Raw genomic sequence first — 23,646 nt, 5'->3', positions numbered from 1 at the left:
TGAACCGTTTGTACAACTCGAAGATCGAGGAGTGTCGGTGCTCGTCTTCGCACGACACGTACCTACAGCAGCTATATAGCTGGTGTGTGGTACGCCAGCCAATCCGCTTCCCAATCCTGGCCCATAAAAAAGGTGGGAGTGTAATGGTTTCGTACGCATGTGCCCAGAAACTGCTCACCTACCTCCACCGAACCGTCCAAACGGTGGGACCCACTTTAGATATGTCATAATCCGAATGTCACGTCCACAGAACCAGGGCCTCTGAGAAATGGGCATTTCTTTGGAAGCGGATTGGCTGGTGTACCACACACGACCGAGCTAGCTGGTGTGTTGACTCGCCAAGCTCTGTGGGTCACATCATGAGGTATGTGTTATATCCAAACCGTCCATCCATTTGGCAAGATCGTCACAAGGCTTGAGCCGAAAAAATAAGACAGATCCAAAAATAAAGTGGACCACACTGCAAAAATCAGTGGGAGATTCGTCATCGAAGTTTTGGATCAATATGATATTTGTTTTTCCTCTTCATCCAGATCTGTGTGACCTTATGAACAGGTTGGATGGAAAATCAGCGTTATGGTGGGCCCTACAAAATATTTTAACGCTGAGAATCAGTCCCCGCTGCTATTTTTGGTGTGGTTTAGTTGATCTTTGGATATGACTCATTTTTGGGCTCATGCTTCAAAATGATATTGCCAAATGGATGAACGGTGTGGATGTAATAAATACATCATTGTGGGCCCATGCAACTTTGATCTCCTTTGAACCGTTAGTACGCTTCCCGAGTTCAAACATGTACTTCCTCATATTAACCGTCCATCAATAAGGCAGGTAGGATGTCAGATCAGTTTAATTTCGGTTTAAGAGCCATCCAAAACAGGCCTCAATTTGGAATTGGACAGTCTAATTCTATATAACTTCATGCCACGTGTACAATTTTGAACTGCGTGTGTATAAACTACCACATTCCAGAGCAGAAGCATGTTTATATCAAAGGCCACTTGCAAACAGTCGCTTCTCCTTCAGACTGCTCGCCTCTTCTGCCCACCACGTAATTACCGTCCATCTGAGTTCCCACCACAAATAGTCGAAAATCAATAATCTTATTTAGAGAAAGCATCTGGCAACATTTGGACCATTGAGGGCATCTCATCAAACTATCAAAAGACTTTTGGCCATTGAATGTAGATGGACCACATCATATCCCTTTACTCCCCATTTCACAGAAAACAATGAAATTTGGATGCGTCTGAAACTTGGTCTGAACCCTCATACAAGTGGGAAACACATAATGGATGGGCTGGACTTGTGAAACACGTCTCGGTGAGCCCAAAAAATTATTATGAATGTTTTAATGGAGAATAACCCCTTTCAACTTTTGTATGTGGTGTGGCCCAGACAAGTAACAGATTGACTTGAATTTTTTAAGCCCTAGGTCCACCATGGAATGGTGCATCTGACTGATGGTGTTGATGTTCGACATACATCATGGTGGGGCCCACACAGCTCGACCTCATAGGAAGTTCCCATGAGCTCAACCGCATAGAACCTTTTCCATATGTGTGTGTGTGTGTGTGTGTGTGTGTGTGTGTACCTCATGGGAACATCCCATGAAGTCGAGCTGTGCGGGCCCCACCGTGATGTGTGTCGTGCATTTGATGAGTCCCCTATAGTTCATGAGATATCATAAAAATCAGCTGTATTCGGGACTCAGGTGGGCCATAACATATAAAACCATTAAAGACATGCCTAAAACATACAAAAGCACTTGTGTGGCCAACTTGAGTTTTGGACTGAAACTTGGTCTGACCCCTCTTCCAAGTGGGACACGGTGGATGAGCTGGATTTGTGAACCACATCTCAGTGGGCCCAATAAATGATTTTGAATGTTTTAATGGCAGGGTAACCCCCCCTCTCTCTCTCTCTCTCTCTCTCACATATATATATATATATATATATATATATATATATATATATATATTCTGATGAAGTCAATCAGGTTGGGCTGCATTTAAAAGCACGGTCCTGATTTAAAATCAAGCTGGGTTTCGGTCAAGCTCATTGGTCCATTGGGTCGGGTTCAAGCAGTCCGGTAAAATCATGATAACATTAACATACGTCTGTACATGTGCGATGCTTGCCGTTCATATATGTGTAGAAATTGCTAAACAGCCTGGCATGGGCTTGACAGACTTTTGATTGGATCGGGCTCGGCAGAAAACCTGGCCCATTTCAAGTCCAGGTTGGACTCGAGCTCCGGACTCATATTTTTGGGCTGACCTCAGGGACCCTAACTCGGTGCAAGCTGTGTAATCCTAACAATGACACCAACTTCACAAAGTGATGAGTTGAGACCAAGTTTTCCACACCAAAGAAATGAAATAACCAACCATCACAGGTACTTCAGGCCATAGTTCAAAAACCCTTCTCAGCTCCCCTTTAAGTCCAACTGGGTCAGGTCAACTCGAAGTCTAGACTGAGTCTTTACTGGACTCTGCTCAATATTTAATAATTAAACTAAAAAAATAATAATTAATGATAAATATCCAGAATAGTTGTGTTAATGGAAAATATATAAAATAACCAAGCAAAACTAACAGCTAATAATACCTGAGCTTGTGTACTGGTTACAGACCTCTGCTTTCTCAGCAAAGGATGTGAGTCTGCCACTTCAAGTTTTTATTGGGCCCAAAAAAGTTTGATCAAGCGAGTGAATCGGCTCTGAGTCACTACACACCACGAAGAGTGGCAGAGCCAGCAAACCAACTCAGCCAGTATGGTCAATTAGGGGGCGTTTGGATCGTAAGTTACTTATGCCTTAAGTAGCTTATCTTGATTTCTACTTATTAAACTAAAGTGATATATATATATATATATATATATATATATATATATAAAGCTACTTCTAATTGATCGTAAACCAAACTCATCTCAAATAACTTATCTACTGCTGTAAGTAGAAAAAGTAACTTATTTGGTAGTATCCAAACGGGCCCTAAGGGACTGGATTACTCTCACGAGCTGTGAATCCAAAATCTGAACGATCCATGTGAAGCAGCACTTCATGAAACCCCCCAGGCCCAAGTTTACTTTGATCTAAAACTTTTATGGGCCATGAAAAAAGAAAAACGTTTCCTCCATTGATTTATATTTCTCTTTGCTATGGCCCACCAGATATTTAGAGCTGGGTAAAAATTTTCCACAGGGGGTTTCATGGGATTCCGCATCACATGGACCGTTCAGATTAGATACCCATGACACTTATGTCTTATGTAGATTATCTTGATTTCTACTTATTAAACTAAAGTGATATATATATATATATATATATATATATATATATATAAAGCTACTTCTAATTGATCGTAAACCAAACTCATCTCAAATAACTTATCTACTGCTGTAAGTAGAAAAAGTAACTTATTTGGTAGTATCCAAACGGGCCCTAAGGGACTGGATTACTCTCACGAGCTGTGTTTCCCAGTGACTAATCAACATGTCAATTAGTAAAACCAGCAAGTTTTAGAACTATGCCTCGGGCTAGAAGTTTCAAAGCCTAGAGAAGTGGGAAGTTTAAAGGTCAAATCAGCAGGCTCAACCCGTTCAATAAATAGGGTATCTTTTGAACCCATCCTACATGTCCATTTTTAGATGCAGTCCTGTTTATCACCAGGCAGGTCCAGTGGCACACCCCATTGCAACCCCCCTCCAAAAGAAAAGACCTCAATTTGCATTTTCTTTTTACACGGATGTGCTAATGTATATTACCATCAGTGCTTTGTAGTACCTAAGGAAAAATCAACAGAAAAGACAATCTAAGTTGCTGCAGTGAATCCAGGACTACGGGTAGGAGACAAGTGTTATTGGAAGAGCATCTAGAAAGTTCTAAGGCAGATGGTTTATAACAGAATAGAGAATTCTATTGCCATTCATCAGCCATCCAAACACCAAAACCTCCAGATGGGAATGTTGCAGATCCAATTACCTTACTTGGGGTTCCTGAGAACAATGATGACAGAGTCTCCACGAAGGAACATCTTACTGATGAATCTGTCCTTGTTAACAGGGAGAGCTTTCTTCTTGCCTTTCCCTGTCTTGGGTACCTGCACAGCGAATCAATTGTTACTTGAAAGATGAATTGTCGATAAACAAGGAAATAGAGGGTTGCATTTTGAGAGAAACTTACCTCTGTCCACATCTCTCTCACGTTTTCAAGAACCATGTTGCAGTGACGATCAAAGGCTCTCACACGGCCAAGAAGCTTCTTGTTGTTTCTGCAGTTGATGAGCACCTGAAGAGCCAGAATTTAGTAAAATGCTCATTTTGTTTGCTAGTGCTTCGTGAACTGCTATTCCAAAACCTACTCGCCCCACACCAATGAGGAACACATGAGATCCACGCCGTTCATATGGCAGTGCTCCTGGCCCAAAATCAGCCTAGTTTGCATGGTAGGAAGGCCGCACATATACAAAATGAAAAAGTAAAAAGTTGAGCAAAGATCAACATTCCACGTATATGCGTGGCACAACTTATGCAGAACAAACACAGCTATTCCTACTAGATGACACCTAGACCTACCATACTTGTGCTATTGTGGCACACACAGAGCTAGTAGGTTTCGCAAGTAGAGATGCAGGAGTAGCCACCACATTTCCTGTTTTTAATTAAGATTTTTGTTTCGTTTAATCGATCATTTTTCACCTATAAAGTTGAAACTTTTTGCTTGATTTTAGTAGCAGGATCCAAATCAAAGATGCCTGAAGCCTTAAAGTGGCCTTTTCAAAATCAAGAGTCAGATAATTTGTTTTGGGGCTTGGTTAGGTATCCTCTGTGTGTGAGTGGGCGTGCACGTGCATGTGTGGATTATGAGGTAAAGGCTATATTTCACCTATCATCCATGTGGATAAAAATATGAAGGTGGGCGTGGATTAAGAGGTAAGGGTTGCATTTCACCTATTTTCCATATGGATAAAAATATGGAGGTAAGGATGGTATTTCACCTATTTTCCTATGAAGAAGAAGAAGAAGAAAAAGAAGAATGTAATACATGCATCAATTAGCCTTGGACTTGACTGTTCTTGACAAAAGACTCGTGGTTTTTTACATAGTAGCTCAAAGAAACAAAAGGAACCAGAAGCTGTCTGAGAGGGCATCGACTCTTTTCTGATTCTTTCTCAGAAGGCTTTATGGTCAAGGATCTGGACGGCTCTTGTTGGAAGAGAAGCTAACAACCTTGAGGACACGCAAGATGAATAAGATGTTGGTAAGTTGTCTCTCTATATCTGGATCTCATTTCCACTTAGCAGTGGCAAATGGCAATGGGTCAGCTCAGCTCACAGGTGAATTGGCTCGACCTCTTTAGGGCAGGTTTGGGCCAAAGCTAAATGGGTAATGGGTCGGGATCGTGTTAGAAAATGTGGACCGTTTAAGGAAATAGGCCAGGCCTGAACCCCACACTACCCAACCCACTCATGTAGCTTATAAATGGTCTATACAAAATGTCCCAACTGGCCCAAAACCTGTGTTTAAGTACAGATACATACAAATGATGTATGTTTGCATCCACTAATTGGGCCAGGCTGAGCATACCTTTAGGTCTTCCATTCTTAAAACCCAAGAGTGGCCGTGCTGGGGCGGGTCAGGTCTGTCGAGCAAGCCTGAACCGATTAATTAATGGGTTAGGTCATGCCACAACATAATGGGTTGATAACTCCTGCGTTACAAAGACACTCCAAATCGGATGTTGTACCCCTGTCCGTAACTTCCATTTTACATTTAATGGGCAATATGGAACAGCTCAATCTGGAGTGGCAATGTAACAGCAAAATTGCCTTGGCAAATTGGCAGTGGGTCTCATGTGCTTTCTATTGTTTTTCCAGTCCCTAGTTAATAAATTAGAAAACAGAAAAAACTCTTTACCTGGGTGTTATTCTTAACACTCATCATTAATACAGAGAGTGGACCCGTGTTGAATTCTTCCTCCTCAGTCTTAGCACCCTGTAGGAAAAAGTTTAGTGAGCATCAAATGATAATGGTAGCAGATTGCATATGCATAATACGAGTGGTTGTAGTTCAGCCAAACTTTAATCATTTTAAGATCAATTATGTCAGTTGCTTTAAGCTAAGCAACAAACACCACTTTGACCAGAAATTGCATCAGCTACTATATTCACCATATTGAGAAGGGAAGCAAATGATCTAAGGGAAGAAAATTTTTGAAGGTCGCTAATAATGATATCCAACACTCCCCATTCCCAAGGGAAGGACATTTGATCAACAATAGAGGGAATCAATTGCCACCAAATTCAGACCATTGTAGAAACAGGAACTCATAATAGTGTAGCACAGTTGAATTTTGCATGTTGCGGATATTCTCAAATGTCTTAGACATGATGCAAAACATTATATATGAGTCAAATATTATATAACTTCTTACACAAGTAAATACATTCCTTCGTTTTTCTTTCCTTGCTCCGTTATTATTGATGAAGACCACTTAAGATTCACATAGAAGGATTCTTAGGATTTTCTATTGTCCAAAGTTAGCTTGATTTGTGTTCCTATTTTATGTGGAAAACTCAAGTTAGCACATTTTCATGCTTCCAACATATTTCCCGCCCTTCTTACATAATCTAATTTTTGCATTTCTTTTCTTCTATTTTCAAATTCTACTACTTGGCTCTCACCTCAACAGCTTTGAGGCTATCTCGCACTTTCTCTAGGCTCAAAGGCCATGCTTGTGCCATTAACTTGCAACATGTCAAGAGGGCAATCCTATTGGCACTTAGAGATTGATGAGTAGTAATAAGTCTAAGCTATGTCACAGGAAAACTTGCACTTATTCCTTGAGAACTTTGTTACTGATTTTTTTATAAATAATCTTTTTACCTAAAATCTATTTCATATCGCTCTAATTAAATTCTTAAAATGGTCCAGGCCAATGACCATAGCTCAGTTTATAGCAAATAATATTTTTTTTAAAAATGATGAAGTAATTATGTAACTCCAGATGATGATGATCGATGATGAAGTAATTATGCAACTGCAGATGATGGTGAAGTAATTATGTCACTGCAGTCTAGGTCTCCACCTGGTGGCAACACCCCAGCTGGCTATAAGTCTGGTTAAGTGGGTTGATGTCAAGTGGGTAGCTGGTCCCCAAACATTGCCAAGCAATCATGAAATTCCAGCCTGAATCTTGCAGTTGGCGAAACAGGAACCATAAACGGCAGGGCAGCTGGGACAGGGCAGTGATGATTAATAATGAACCACATTTCTAGTAGCGTTGAGGAAAGCCACATACATGCATGGATGACCAATATTAGGGGTGTACATCGAGTCGAACCGAGTCGAGCTGGCCTCAGCTCAACTCGGCTCGGCTTGGTCCTCGAGCCTGACGGGCCAGCTCGGCTCGGTTTGGTCAGCAGCTCGGGCCAGTTCGAGCCAAGTTCGCCATTGCAGCATTTTCACAAACACCTGGACTGCACCTTCAAAATCTCACTGTATTTGAGACAGCAGCAATGGTTTTACGGGTATTTTATCAAACACCTTCTAAGCAACATAAAAATCAAGAAAAAAAGGGTGTTGGTTTCATATACATACCTTCCTTGCCACCAGCCACACTTCCTTGAGTCATTTCATCAAACACTTGGTGAGCAACATCAATATCAAAGTAACCGAGTGACCGAACTGGCTCGATCTGAGTTTGATTTGAGCTGGGTTCGATCCAAGTCGAGTCGAGCAGGGGCCAGCTCGAACTCAATTTCGAGCTCAAAAAATCAGCTCGACTCGGCTCAAACTCAGCTTCGAACCGAGTCGAATCGAGCCTTTTCGAGTCGAGTCGAGCGAGCTAACCGAGCTAGCTCGATTCGTGTACACCTCTAACCAATATCCACATGATAATATGCACTTGTCAAACCATTTTGTCTAGCCATGTGCAATGGAGACCGAGAATTGCACCGGTTAGAGCGAGTGAGTTTGTTCGAAGTGCTAGAAGGACAAGGAAGAGGCCCAAAAGGACATGAGTAGAGGTAGTAAGAAAAGACTTGAGGGCTTATGGTTTAACTGAGGATATGGTCCACGATAGATTGAAATAGTGGAAGAGGATCTGTATAGCTGACCCCAATTAGTTGCGATAAGGCTTAGATGACGATGATGATGATGATCGACCAATGAACTGGATGGAAATCATAAACATCTAGTAGCATGCTTTTATATATCTTAATTATGAAGGCCCAAAAGGACGTGGGTAGAGGTAGTAAGAAAAGACTTGAGGGCTTATGGTTTAACTAAGGATATGGTCCACGATAGATTGAAATAGTGGAAGAGGATCTGTGTAGCTGACCCCAATTAGTTGCGATAAGGCTTAGATGACGATGACGATGATGATCGACCAATGAACTGGATGGAAATCATAAACATCAAGTAGCATGCTTTTATATATCTATAATTTTGGAAGGGAGGAGCGACAAGGGACGAGATGAACGAGTAGCGACGAGCAACGAGATGAATGACGAGCGACGAGCAATGACGGGCCGATAGCAAAAGAGGGGGAAGTAACAGTAGAGGTGGGCGAGGACACAAATCCGATAATGGCGACGATGGCCGAAGGTGAACCGCACCGAATCAGTGAAAAAGGGAAGTGAGTCATGGTACCCTCGACTGGACAAGATAAACGGGAAGACTGGGTTGCAGTTGCTAAGAAACAAAGGAAAGAGATGGCCCCTAAGAAGAACAGAGATGTAGCCAGCTACCCTACCTTGTTCGTTAAAGGCTACCCAGCAGGATGGCTTCCCATTAATTTCGCTAGGGAATTTGGAAGGGTTGGTATTGCGATGGATGTTGTAATGCCTAGGAACAAGGCTAATGGATCATATACGGGTTTCGCTTTGGTTAGAATGAGTTCGGACGCAGAACTACGGAAGGCGATTCAATCTTTAGATGGTGAGAGTTTCGGGGGGGGACAAAATGCGAGTTCAAAGGGCGAGATTCGGCCCAGAACTTAGGTTTAAACCAGGAAGAAGACCCCAGAGGCCTATTTCTCCTCAGACCTCGAATAGGAAAAGCTACAACAGTACAACGTTCCAGCAGGGTTATATCTCCTTCGAAGAGATCCTGCTTAACAATGGTGGTGGTTCTTCATCTCGCGAGGCGGATCCAAATACTGCAGATGGAGCTCGCAAGATGAAGGACAGGGATAGTGACAAATCGGGTTTAAATGACGACATAGGAATTTCCGTCAATCCGGCAGCCTTTGCAAAATCAAAAGTAGCACTTCAGGATTTAGTGGTAGCCATCGCCAAGGAGGGTGCCTCCCTACCTCAAGTTCAACAGTGGCTTGATGATTGTTGTAGAGCTCCGACTTCCTGCTACACAATCAAACCCATCGGTTTCAACGAGCTGTGGATCAGGATGAGTCCAGGATACATCCTAGATCTTCTAATTATGGCAGGAGTTCTTCACAAAGAAGGTCCGATTGTTGCTATTCAAAGATGGGAAGAATTTTCGATGTTTGGGTTTGAAGAGGTTTGGATCTTAATATGGTCGGTCCCTCTGGAATTATGGTATGAAGAATTCTTCCAGTCTGCCACCGCGAGTTTGGGTCAACTCATCGAGTTGGATCCCAAAATGCTGAAGGGCGAGGAGGTGGGTGTAATTAGAGCAAGGATTCGTAGGAGGAAGGGGAAGCCATTACCACTTTTCATCCAAGTAACGGCTGATCAGAGAGTGGTGAGTCTCCCAGTTCAATAGGAGGCTAAAGATGCTCCCATTCCAAGATGGGGTGACCTTTGCAGGTCGAAAGAGCGCTGGCAGTCGCCGTCAGCAGCTGTAACAGTCGGGGAAGTAGAAGATGGAGTACGCCTCCGATACTCCTCAGTTCCACCATTATAGCGAGACAGTGAGGTAGCGTGCGCTGCAGGAACACCTGTTTTTTCTTGGAACACCTGTCAACATCGCAACAAAGATGAGCGATACGTGGAAGGTGTAGATCGAGTCGATGAGAGCAGGCAGGATGTCAACATAAGCAGGGATGTCGACATAGTTCCCTCCTTTAGTGACACGATCAAGCCCTTCAGGGCAGAGATCCCTCTCTCCTGCATAGATGGACGGCGGGTAGCGACTCTACCTCCGCACGTGTGCCAACCCCTCTTTATCTCATCACAACAGCCCGGTAGAGACACGCGTCGATATCGCATGCCATTCTCAGACAGATGGAACCCAGCAAGAGGCTCGGCTGCCCATCTATAGGCTCGAGTCCGCAACTAGCCATCAGCTCGAGGCTCCGGAAGTCCCGAACCAGCTCTCTTTGAATCTGAACCTGTCCCTAAGGCCAGATCCAAATGCCGATCATCATTTCGTATCTGATCCTACGCGTCCAGACTTCATTCCTTCAGCAGCTAATCTTCTTCTCAGTAAGCTCTCGTTGCAACTTCTTTCTAATCGTCATAGAGATGAAGACCCGATTGCAAATGTCTCCAACTCTCCCGACTTCTCCACTTCTCATCTGGTAGCGCGCTGGAGGGTGGAAATAGTACTGATAACAGCACCGAATCTTCATTCTCAGAGCAAGCCGAGATGCTGAGCTGCTCTTCGCCCTGCTCGGCCTCCCAATGAGAGATATTATCCAATTCAGCCATGTTAGCTCTTTTTCAGGAACATGATGGGGAAGGTATTATCAAAGCAGAGCCCCTTCAGATCAGATTGGGGACCGTGATACATGTCTCTGGGGAAGCTGAGATGGCGGAAATGCTTTCGGCAGCGCAGAGGGCGAAGCTTGTTGAATCTATTCAGGACAAAAGGTGGATAAGGGAAGCTTTGGGCCACGTAGGGAGATCTTTGGGTCTCTCCTTTGGAGACCATCCTGAAGACTTTATTGCGCTTTTCCACTGTATTGAGACTCGCGGGCACCCCATTCAAGGTTCTAAATCTCCAAGAATTCAATCCCCCAAGTCAAGAAGAAACAAATAACTACAGAGTCTCCTATCCAGCTCTTTTAGCCGTAACGAGATTACGTTGGGCAGGTCCGGAGAGGGCGATGGGGAAGATCTGTTTCTTAGATGATAATTCTCTCTTAGAATGTTAGAGGGGTGGGTTCAAAGAAGAAGCGAAGTCTGATAAAAGATATCATTGGCAGGAGTAGAGCAAGAATTATCTGCCTTCAGGAAACTAAAGTCTAGGCCTTCAACAGTTATCTAATGGGTTCTCTATGGAAGGAAACAGATGCGAAGTGGGTGCCGTTAAATGCGATAGGAAGCCCAGGTGGTGTCCTGGTAGCTTGGAAGTCGTCTCAGTGGTCCTTGGAGCGTAGTTGGGTTGGTTCATTCTCGGTTTCGGTTATTCTCAAACAAGTCAGTTCTGAACTTTCTTGTCTAATCTGCTCGGTGTATGGCCCTAACCAAGAAGATCGTAGATCTGCCTTTTGGGATGAATTGAATGTAGTTAGGCAAAGCTTTGATGGCCCCTACTGCATTGGAGGAGACTTCAACATCACGCGATATGCAGAAGAGATATCCAAGGATGGTAGAGTCTCTCCTGTCATGCGCTCTTTTTCTCGTTGGATCGAGCTTCATGCATTGGTGGATCCTCGTCTGATCGGCTCAAGATTCACTTGGTCTAATCAGAGATCGGTCCCGACTCTGGCGCGCCTGGACAGATTTCTTTTGTCAGGGGAACAGATCGAAGCGTTCCCTCTTTTTTCACAATGTGTTGCCTTGTCCGACTTCAAATCACAGTCCAATTATTCTATGGAGGACAACTAGGGACCGAAACTGTTCAGGTTCGATGTTTCTTGGTTGCAGATCGAGGGCCTCACGCAGCTTATCTCAGAGTGGTGGAAAGGGTTCAAGATCGATGGCTTTGCAGGGTACAGATTTAGCAAAAAATTAAATATGCTTAAGGAGAAGATAAAAGCTTGGAAGAAGGTGGATCTGCATAGAAGGCAGGAAGAAACTGAGGCCATTCTACTCGAGATTCAGTCCATATATGTTGCGATTGAAGACAGGCCTACCGACAGTTAGAGCTGGGCATGCCTGACCCAATCCGGTGGATCCAATCCGATCATACTCAATCTGAACCATTCGGAACCGAACCGACGGCCTGGATTAGTGCGGATCGAGTAGGATCAGTCAGATCCGACCGTTCATCGAATCGAGTTCTGATCAATGGTCATTCCGGACCAATCCGATTCGAAATCCGATCCAAATGGATCCGATTCGATCCGATCCGGACAATGTTCATTCAACACTATTTACTATAATGTTGTCTACTTGAGATCGAGATATACCTCATTTTTACTTTAATATCATAAAACTACCTAGAAAAATAAATGGACAGCATGGATAAAATAAAGACATCATGCTGGGGTCCACGGAGCACCGACCATCCACCGTTGGTGGGTGAAAGGAGTACCCAATCCTACCTCTGTTGTGCTCAAGGCTCGAGGTGCATCGAGCACCGAACTACACAGCAGGGGTAGCCGAATAGTTTCTATGCGTATAGCTCATGGGAACTTTCTGTGAGTTGAGCTGTGCAGGCCCCACCGTGATGTGTCAAACATCAACACCGTGCATTTGATGTGTCCCCTTTAAATTATGGGATATCCCAAAAATCAGCCGTATACGGAACTCAGGTGGGCCATACCATCTAAAATCATGTAAAAACATTCCAAAAACATATAAAAGCGCTTGGTGGGGCCCACCTAAAATTTGGATGCATCTGAAACTTGGTCTGACCCCTCATCTAAGTGGGACACATAATGGATGGTCTGGATTTGTGAACCATACCTAAGTGGGCCCAAAAAAGGATCGTGATATTTTAATGGGAGGGTAAACGTAAGTACATAACCCCCCTGGCAGGAGTACTCCGCACGTAAGAGACTGCCATTCACCATGCCGGTTTGTGTATCGGCGTAAGCAAGTTCTGTGGGTCCCATCGTGACGTATGTGTTATATCCAAACCGTCCATCCATTTGGCGGGCTCCTCTTAAGGCTTGAGCCGAAAAATAAGACAAATCTAAAGATCAAGTGGACCACACTACAAAAAGCAATGGGGGTTGAACGTCTACCATTGAAATGGAGAATGTGATCCGAACTGTACCCAACCCGATCCGACTCGGTTTCCCTGACCGAGTCTGACTCGGTTCGGGTCAGGCTAGCAGTATGATGGATCGGATCGAGTCAAAGGACCCGGACTCGGTCCCGGATCGGATTGAGTTCGGTCATGGTAGCGAAAGTTTCGGAACGAGTCAAGTCGAACTCAATCCGGTCCGACTCGACTCGATGCTCACCTCTACCGATAGTACAATTTGGGCCAGACAAGCCAAGCTAATTCAAGATTTCTCAACCAGGGTGTCCGAAGACAAGATTTCGTGGAGGCAAAAATCCAGGAGTAAGTCGATAAAGGAAGGATACAAAAATACTAAATATTTTCATTCTCTGGCCAGTGCGTGAGCAAGAAAGAATAAGATCAGTAGTCTGTTGGTGAATGGAGTGCGGATTGAAGAGAAAAACCGTATTACAGAGGAGGCCATTTCTTTTTTCAGAAATCTTCTTCAGGCAGAAGGTTGGTGTAGACCGACCCTGGATTTTCTTTCGTTCCAATGTATCTCTGAGATGGAAGCGACGTTTCTTGAATCGGAGTTTACAATTGAGGAGGTTAAGGTGGCAGTCCATGAGCTGAGAGGCAATAAGGCTCCCGGTCCTGATGGTTTCCCGAGTACATTTTATTAGCCTTTCTAGGATGTTTTAAAGAACGATCTTATGGCGTTCTTCAATGAGTTCTTCATCAACGGTAGGCTGTCCAGATCAATGGGGGCTTCTTTTATTGTGCTTATTCCTAAGATTAGTGGAGTGGAATCGTTGCAAGACTATAGGCCGATCAGTCTCCTTGATAGGCCCTATAAAATTCTGGCCAAAGTCTTGGCTTCTCGATTGAAGGGGGTTTTAGGCAAGATTATCTCCCATAATCAAAGTGCGTTTATTCCTGAAAGACAAATCATTGACAGCGCCCTCATTGCTGCCGAATATCTTCACTCAAGTCATATATCTGGAGCTAAGGGCCTTTTATGCAATCTTGATTTAGAGAAGGCCTATGATCACGTCGATTGGCAGTTTCTCCTGTATATGCTTCATAGGTTGGTGTTCGGGACCAAGTGGATATCTTGGATGAAGGAATGCATTGGGTCAGCTTTTTTCTCGATAATTTTAAACAGGTCCCCTAAGGTTTTTTAAAGAGTTCAAGGGGCTTGCGGCAGGGAGATCCTCTCCCCCTTCTTATTCCTTATAGTGGGTGAGGCCCTCTCAAGCATGCTAGGCAAAGGTCAAGTAGAAGGTATTATTGGTGGGTTCAAGGTGAAAGGCACCCCCTTTCTCATATCCAATTTGCAAACGACACCCTTTTTATTTTATGAGGCAAATCTCAATAAAGTCAGTAATCTTTGCACCTCTATCCGTTGTTTCGAAGCGGTTTTGGGCCTTAAAGTGAATCTGACAAAGTCAAGGATGATTGGTGTCAACTTGGATGTTGCTGAATCTAAAGTGTTTATTGATTTTTTTGGTTGTGCTACGGGATCGCTTCCGACAACCTTCGTTGGTCTCCTGTTATGCGTAGGTAAACCTCCGTTGGCTTTATAGGACAAAGTTATCGATAGGTTTGAATCTTACTTAGCCAAGTGAAAGTGCAGATATTTATCTTTAGGTAGGCGTCTTACTTTGATAATAGCGGCTCTTTCTAACCTTCCCCTATATTTCATGTCTCTTCAAGTGTCCGGCTAAGATTCTTGCAATCTTGGAAAGACTACGACGGGACTTTCTTTGGCATAGGATGGAGGATAAGAAAAAATTTCATTTACTCGATTGGAATGAGGTGTGTTAGCAATATCATCGAGCCTTATTAGGCAAGTGGTGGTGGAGACTTGGGACTGAAGAAGGGACACTTTGGAACAAGCTAATCAAATGTAAATATGGGTGTATGCCATGGTGTCCCGTATCCGTTAATACGGCCGTATCGGCTGATACGTAACGGTAACGGCCGACACCGTTACGCAATACGGGGTCGAAACGGCCGTTACAGAATTCTGTGATTGTAACGGCCATTACGGGGCCGTTACGAGCCATAACGGCCGTTACGGACGGGCCTTGGAAAAAGAAAAAAAAAAACTTACCTTTTTACTTTCTTTTCTTCTTCTTCTTCTTCTTGGACAAATGCGGCTGCGGCCGCGGCCTTCTTATTTTTTCTCCTCCTCCTCCTCCTCCTCCTCCTCCTCTCTCTCTCTCTCTCTCTCTCTCTCTCTCTCTCTCTCTCTCTCTCTCTCTTTTTTCTTTTCTTTCTTTCCCTCTTTTTTCTTTTCGGTTTCCCTCTCCTTTCCTTTTTTTTCTTTTTTTCTTGCAGGTTTACCACACCACCAGCTTACCTACTGTAGGTACGTGTCACGCTAAGACGAGCGCTGACACTCCTCGAGCTTCGAGTGGTACGAACGGTTCAAAGGAGATCAAAGTTATATGGGCTCCACAATGATGTATTTATTATATCTACACCGTTCATCTATTTTTAAATATCATTTTAGAGCATTACCCAAAAAATGAATCGTATCCAAAGATCGTCTGGACCACACCAAAAATAACAGCGGAGATGATGATTTTCACCATTAAACAATTCGTAGGCCCACCATAACATTTATTTTCCATCCAATCTGTTCATAAGGTCAAAAAGACCTCAATGAAGAGGAAAAACAAATTTCATATTGATCCAAAAGTTCCGTGATCCCAAAAAAGGTTTCAATGGTAGACGTTCAATCCCCCACTGGTTTTTGCAGTGTGGTCCACTTCATAATTAGATTTGTATTACGATCTCGTCAAATGAATGGACGGTTTAGATATAACACATTCATCACGGGTGGGGCCCAAAAAACTTTGACACATGTGCTACACTTCACAATCCGAGTCCCGCCTAATTCGGGCCCTTAAAAAATTGAACACGAGACATATTAACTTAAAATTTACCAATTAAATTATGAACTGCAATTGCTAACTCACAATGCCAAAATTAAATTATTTGAATAGTTTTAATTGTTATTTTGTGGACTTTTATTTTTTAAAATAGGGCCTTTTGATTTTTTTTCATGATTCACTATCCAATAAATGTCCACCAATTCATAAGTGGGATAATGGCAATAAATTGCATGAATTTGAGGCCAATTTGGGGCATAGATTGGTCCTCCAAGTCGGCCCGAAATTGGCAACGCCATCTACCTGAATTAAATCTCATTTTTTTAAAGAACTATTGGGAGAAATGATATCAAATTGTTAAGTATATAAATTAGATATTTAGAAAATTAAATATATGAATTTTGTGGTCAAATTCAGGTTACCTGGTTCAAAAATTAATCAGACAGTCCGATACAACTTCTCACCAAAGAGTAGACCGTTACACCACCATAAACATGTTTCAATTTATAAATGAATGCATATTTGGAATGCTTAGAATATTCCGGATTTAATCCATATTTTTTTGGCAAAAAAAAAATGCACCGCCCGTATCCGTATCGGTTTTGGAGGGCACCGTTACGCCAACTGATACCGATACGGGACACCTTGGTGTACGCCCAATGGCTGGTGGTCCAAGGAGTCCTCCTATAGAGCTTCTTCTCTATGGAGAGGGTTGCTAAGCTCTAGTAAGGAAGTTTGCAATAGGATCGAGCACTCTATAGGCAAAGGAGACAAGACCAGATTTTGGGAAGATATTTGGGTTGGTACTTCGGCCCTGAAGGAGGACTTTCCCTCTGTATATCGTCTGGCTCCCAACTGCTCCATCGCGGTCGCTGATTGCTACTCGTTTCACGACAATGAAGTGGTATGGCATCCCCCATGTAGAAGGAATTTCCACGACTGGGAAATTGAAGAATTTGCGGCTCTTCTCGAACGCATCAGTAATTGGCATCCTAATATTCTTCAAAATGATTGGCTTGTTTGGAGCCCGGATAAGAAGGGCCTATTTTCAATGAAATCCTTATATCTTTGCATTGGCAGAAAATCAGTGTTGCCTGATGAGGTCATGACAGCTAAAGTATGGAAATACAAAGTGTCTCCCAAGATTTCAGTTTTTGGTTGGTTAGTGGGGAGAAGGAAAGTCCTTAATGTTGACAATCTAAGGAAAAGGGGTATGATAATATCAAACATTTGTCTTTGTTGCATGCCAAATGAAGAAACGACAGACCACCTATTCATTCATTGCCCTTTCCTCCAACAGGTTTGGTCAGTCCTGTTGTCCTTGTTTGCGGTCTCATGGTCTTTTCCGCATTCTACGGATCGTCTTCTCGCAGCCTGGCATGGTGTGTCCCTGGGTAAAGATATGACTTTGGTTTGGAGAATGTCTCTTTTAGCCATTTGGTGGGCAGTCTGGGAAGAAAGAAACAACAGATGTTTTAGAGATGTCTCAAATTCGGTGGAGGTTATAGTTAAGGGTGCACCAATTTATTTTCGAATGGGCCTCGAATGTCGTTAATCTGTCTTCTTGAAATTTTTCTCTTTTTTGATAGGTGTGGGGCCTGCTATCTCAGCAGGTTTTCCCCCTTCTTGTTTTCTTTTTTCCTTTAATGAAAATCACAGTTAATTCTCAAAAAAAAATTTAAAAAAATAAAATGCTAAATGCATATTTTTCCCTAGAAATTACATGTCGCTGTTTACAGGTCTAGAAACAAGACTCATGGCCGAACAACTATGCTAACAATCATCATCATAGCTTGTCCCAACGATAGAAAAAATCATTACATCAAACATCAGAAAAATATCAGAGTATTTGTGACCGATAAGATCAATTACATAATAATTGTCGTTGTGTTAGTAATAACTTTAAAAGCATACTGATGCACCTCCACACACAGCTACATGAGCAGCACATGTATGATATTCATGCCATGCATCAGGATGGCAACCACCACCTTGATCATCAGGCTTACTCAGGCCGCCAAATATCCAGTAGGCCATAAATTAACGAAAAACAATGGACGACTTAGAAAAGCTTCCATTCCTCTGTGGCCTACCCGATTGTTGTCCAGTGAGAGTTTCTGGATGGACGACCTACATGGTGGATCCCATCTGATGCACAGCTCAAGTGTCACACTAGGCCATGGTAGCAAATGTAGCTGCCTGTAGAGGTACCTGTGGGGGGATCTGTGGGGCTTGAAAACCTCATGTTTATAGAGCTAAATGCTGAGATAACTTACATTGGCATCCTCCTCCATTGGCTTACTGCAGAAAACAAAACAGGCACTTGTATTAGTACAAGGAGTGGAACAATGAACAAAACTGTAATTAAATGGACACAATAAAGGTTTACAGAGGCAGCACGTATTGTAAGCATACATGTGAGAATGATAGAAACAAACACGAATAGATATTAACAACAACAAAAAACAAAAAACAAAAAAATACAAAAAAATACAAAAAAAAAAAAAAAAAAAAAAGAAAGAAAAGAAAAAAAAAAAGAATGGAGATGTATGTCTGGAGTTATGTAAGCATCGCGTACCACCTGGAGATGTATGTCTGGAGTTATATTAATAACTTTCGAAAGTGGATCATATACAAGCCAAATAGATTTTTTATCTACTTAGGAAGACAGAACGATTAATATGACACCTGGAGAGGGTTTGACCGTGCAACATAGGTTAATAGTTATGGATGTTTACATTAAGAGATGGAAGAAAGGAAATGAAATTAATAGGTCTCCAAAAACTGGATGGTAGAATTTAAAAGGGGAGAACACATTTTATTCATAAATAAATTGATGGAAGAAAGAAAGAGGAATGTTGAAGAAGTAATAAAAGTCATGCACAATGAGATGGTTGAGTACATTAGAAATGTAAAAAGATTTGCTAAGTAGCAAGCGAGGCTAAAATTAAAGCTTATAACGATCTTTACAATAGATCGGGGACAAGAGAAGGTGAAAAAGATGCCTTCAAACTTACAAAAATGAGAGAGAGGAGGACCTAGATCATGTTGGATGCATAAAGAGTAATGACCAAAGGGTTCCAGTTAAGGACGATGAGATCAATGAAAGGTAGAGAAGCTATTTTCAGAACTTGTTAAACAACAATCACTCTGAAAGCATAGGGATAGAAGGAACCATAAACTTAAACGGCATCAAAGTCCATAGATACTTTCATAAGGATTAGGATATCTAAAGTGAAAGAAGCTTTGAGAAAGATGAAAACAGGAATGGCCCTTGGACCAAATGGTATACCAACTGAGGTTTGGAATTTTATAAGGGATACTAAGTTATTTTGGTTTAAGTTCTTCATCAAGATTGTAAGATAATGATAATATAATATAATATAATATAATATATATAGCCAGACAAATGGAGGAAATGTATCATGGCACAAAATAAACGAGAGGATACAAAGCTGCACTAACTATCATGGGATTAAACTAATAAGCCATGCTATGAAACTTTGGAAAAGAGTGATTGAGCACAAGACTAAGGCACGAAATGAATGTATCAGCAATATCAGGAAGGTGGGGCTGGTGTTAGAAATCTTAAAGATATGAATCGGGCCTTATTAGGCAAGTGGTGGTCGAGACTTGGGACTGAAGAAGGGGCACTTTGGAACAAGCTAATCAAATGTAAATATGGGCGCTCACCCGATGGCTGGTGGTCCAAGGAGTCCTCCTATAGAGCTTCTTCTCTATGGAGAGGGGTGCTAAGCTCTAGTAAGGAAGTTTGCAATAGGATCGGGCACTCTATAGGCAAAGGAGAAAAGACCAGATTTTGGGAAGATATTTGGGTTGGTACTTCGGCCCTGAAGGAGGACTTTCCCTCTGTATATCGTCTGGCTCCCAACTGCTCCATCGCGGTCGCTGATTGCTACTCGTTTCACGACAATGAAGTGGTATGGCATCCCCCATGTAGAAGGAATTTCCACGACTGGGAAATTGAAGAATTTGCGGCTCTTCTCGAACACATCAGTAATTGGCATCCTAATATTCTTCAAAATGATTGGCTTGTTTGGAGCCCGGATAAGAAGGGCCTATTTTCAATGAAATCCTTATATCTTTGCATTGGCAGAAAATCAGTGTTGCCTGATGAGGTCATGACAGCTAAAGTATGGAAATACAAAGTGTCTCCCAAGATTTCAGTTTTTGGTTGGTTAGTGGGGAGAAGGAAAGTCCTTAATGTTGACAATCTAAGGAAAAGGGGTATGATAATATCAAACATTTGTCTTTGTTGCATGCCAAATGAAGAAACGACAGACCACCTATTCATTCATTGCCCTTTCCTCCAACAGGTTTGGTCAGTCCTGTTGTCCTTGTTTGCGGTCTCATGGTCTTTTCCGCATTCTATGGATCGTCTTCTCGCAGCCTGGCATGGTGTGTCCCTGGGTAAAGATATGACTGTGGTTTGGAGAATGTCTCTTTTAGCCATTTGGTGGGCAGTCTGGGAAGAAAGAAACAACAGATGTTTTAGAGATGTCTCAAATTCGGTGGAGGTTATAGTTAAGGGTGCACCAATTTATTTTCGAATGGGCCTCGAATGTCGTTAATCTGTCTTCTTGAAATTTTTCTCTTTTTTGATAGGTGTGGGGCCTGCTATCTCAGCAGGTTTTCCCCCTTCTTGTTTTCTTTTTTCCTTTAATGAAAATCGCAGTTAATTCTCAAAAAAAATTTAAAAAAAATAAAATGCTAAATGCATATTTTTCCCTAGAAATTACATGTCGCTGTTTACAGGTCTAGAAACAAGACTCATGGCCGAACAACTATGCTAACAATCATCATCATAGCTTGTCCCAACGATAGAAAAAATCATTACATCAAACATCAGAAAAATATCAGAGTATTTGTGACCGATAAGATCAATTACATAATAATTGTCGTTGTGTTAGTAATAACTTTAAAAGCATACTGATGCACCTCCACACACAGCTACATGAGCAGCACATGTATGATATTCATGCCATGCATCAGGATGGCAACCACCACCTTGATCATCAGGCTTACTCAGGCCAGCCAAATATCCAGTAGGCCATAAATTAACGAAAAACAATGGACGACTTAGAAAAGCTTCCATTCCTCTGTGGCCTACCCGATTGTTGTCCAGTGAGAGTTTCTCGATGGACGACCTACATGGTGGATCCCATCTGATGCACAGCTCAAGTGTCACACTAGGCCATGGTAGCAAATGTAGCTGCCTGTAGAGGTACCTGTGGGGGGATCTGTGGGGCTTGAAAACCTCATGTTTATAGAGCTAAATGCTGAGATAACTTACATTGGCATCCTCCTCCATTGGCTTACTGCAGAAAACAAAATAGGCACTTGTATTAGTACAAGGAGTGGAACAATGAACAAAACTGTAATTAAATGGACACAATAAAGGTTTACAGAGGCAGCACGTATTGTAAGCATACATGTGAGAATGATAGAAACAAACACGGATAGATATTAACAACAACAAAAAAAAAAAAAAAAACAAAGTAAAGAATGGAGATGTATGTCTGGAGTTATGTAAGCATCGTGTACCACTCAAATTGAAAGGGAATTTTATAGGATGGCGACCAGCCATGCTTTATGGGAAGGAAAAACATGTTCATAGGATGAGTGTAGCTGAAATAACGATGTTGAGATGGAAGAGTGGCAAAACAAGGAAGGATAAGATTAGAAATAAATGAATTCAAGGGAACTTAGGAGTAGCACCAACAGGTAATAAAATGAGGGAAAGTAGACTTAATGATTTAGTCATGTGCCATGGAGAGCAAGAATTGCGCTGGTTAGGAGTGAGTTGGTACAAGTTGAAGGTTCTAAAGGGACAAACATTAGCCCAAAAGGATGTCGGTGGAGGTAGTAAGAAAAGACTTGATGACCTGTGGTCTAACTGAAGTAATGAACCTCAATGGAGTGGAATGGTGGAAATAGATTCATGTAGCCAACCCCATTTCCTTGGGTTTGGGCTTAGATGATGATGATAAATCATATACACAAGTAGACAATCTAATCTTTTCTTCTTCTTTTTTTGCTTTTTTCTTCTTCTTTTCACCTCTTTTTTTTTTTTGAGAAGTAACAATGCTTTATTAAAAAAACGCCGGAGTGAAAAGAATAGAAGCCCAAAGACAAGTAGACATTGGAACATATTCTCCTTTTTTTATTATTACAAAATGATCTATTGTTTCATTCCTTGCACATCGACCACCACCCGGCCAAAGAATTTAGCTTCGATATCAGCTCGTTTCAAGTCATTCTGAGTAAGTCAACCAAATCATCGAGTTAACTCAACGAGTCTGATCAAGTCAGTATCAAGTCACAGAAAAGGTTGAGTTTCGTCGTGACTCGGCTCAACATTCAGTCAAATCGAGTCACCAATTATTGGAACTATGTGATCAACATGGAAAGGCACCATAAGATTTTACTCATTTTTCAGGTACACCCCCATGCCATGCCTCGACAAAGACTTCAACCGCCCATAGCATCACCAAACCATTCAAAAGAGGTCAAAAAGGACCTATGTCAGACTGCACATCCAAATACTCACGATGCATAAACAGGCGCTCCACTCTTTCCCCATTCCTAGACACATAATGCAAAGTTTTGTAATAGCCATAGCCATGCTCCTGCTTCTCAAATGGTTTAGGCATATTATCATATTGCAAAAGAAGTTAAAAATAATAAAGATATACTACAGATTATTTAGCATAGCTTATGTTCAGAAGACCAAGTGAAAAGGAGCCAAAACTAGAGAAATTGATGAACACAGGCTTCGATAAGTAGGACGTGACAATAATAAAAATGGGGCAAGGATAGTGGTAGATAAAGATTTAAAGGAAGAAGTTGTAGATGTTAAAAGAGCAAGTGATAGGATTTTATCAATAGAACTTATGTTAGGAGAGGAGATAATCAATGTTATTTGCATATGAGTCATAGTAGTGTTAGAGGATTGAATCAAGAGAGAATTCTAAGAGGATATGGATGGACTAATGCAAGAAATTCCGAACAAAGAGAGGATATTTTTAGGAGGAGACTTAAATGGCCATATAGGGAAAGAAAGTAAAGGATAGGAGAGAGTACATGGAGGATATGGTTTTGGGAGATGAAATGACAAGGAGGAAGCTATCATTGATTTTTCCATGGCATACAATCTAGCTCCAACAAACACATACTTCAAATAGAGAGATGAACAATTAATAACTTTCGAAAGTGGATCATATACAAGCCAAATAGATTTTTTATCTACTTAGGAAGACAGAACGATTAATATGACACCTGGAGAGGGTTTGACCGTGCAACATAGGTTAATAGTTATGGATGTTTACATTAAGAGATGGAAGAAAGGAAATGAAATTAATAGGTCTCCAAAAACTAGATGGTAGAATTTAAAAGGGGAGAACACATTTTATTCATAAATAAATTGATGGAAGAAAGAAAGAGGAATGTTGAAGAAGTAATAAAAGTCATGCACAATGAGATGGTTGAGTACATTAGAAATGTAAAAAGATTTGCTAAGTAGCAAGCGAGGCTAAAATTAAAGCTTATAACGATCTTTACAATAGATCGGGGACAAGAGAAGGTGAAAAAGATGCCTTCAAACTTACAAAAATGAGAGAGAGGAGGACCTAGATCATGTTGGATGCATAAAGAGTAATGACCAAAGGGTTCCAGTTAAGGA

The 23,646-nt window shown here is 41.8% G+C and overlaps 1 protein-coding gene across 3 annotated transcripts in view; it reads right to left on the bottom strand.

Annotated features, from left to right (window-relative positions):
- Window positions 1–3,711: 3,711 nt before the first annotated feature.
- Window positions 3,712–23,646, bottom strand: part of LOC131224819 (uncharacterized) — a 31,478-nt gene continuing 11,543 nt past the window's right edge. Inside the window, exons 3-7 of one of the 3 annotated variants that reach the window (XM_058220222.1) lie at window positions 18,221–18,245; window positions 5,920–5,997; window positions 4,187–4,291; window positions 3,942–4,103; window positions 3,712–3,873 (exon numbers count right to left, since the gene is read on the bottom strand). In XM_058220222.1, the coding sequence (XP_058076205.1) occupies window positions 3,987–4,103; window positions 4,187–4,291; window positions 5,920–5,997; window positions 18,221–18,245 (325 nt within the window). In that variant the 3' untranslated portion in view covers window positions 3,712–3,873; window positions 3,942–3,986. Of the gene's footprint in view, window positions 4,104–4,186; window positions 4,292–5,919; window positions 5,998–18,220; window positions 18,246–23,646 lie in introns of all 3 variants that reach the window. The other 2 variants (XM_058220223.1, XM_058220221.1) reach the window with 2 other exon arrangements.

Source organism: Magnolia sinica, chromosome 14 (assembly GCF_029962835.1).
Source record: "Magnolia sinica isolate HGM2019 chromosome 14, MsV1, whole genome shotgun sequence".
NCBI classification, from domain to species: domain Eukaryota; kingdom Viridiplantae; phylum Streptophyta; class Magnoliopsida; order Magnoliales; family Magnoliaceae; genus Magnolia; species Magnolia sinica.
This window is presented reverse-complemented; position numbering and strand designations above follow the sequence as displayed.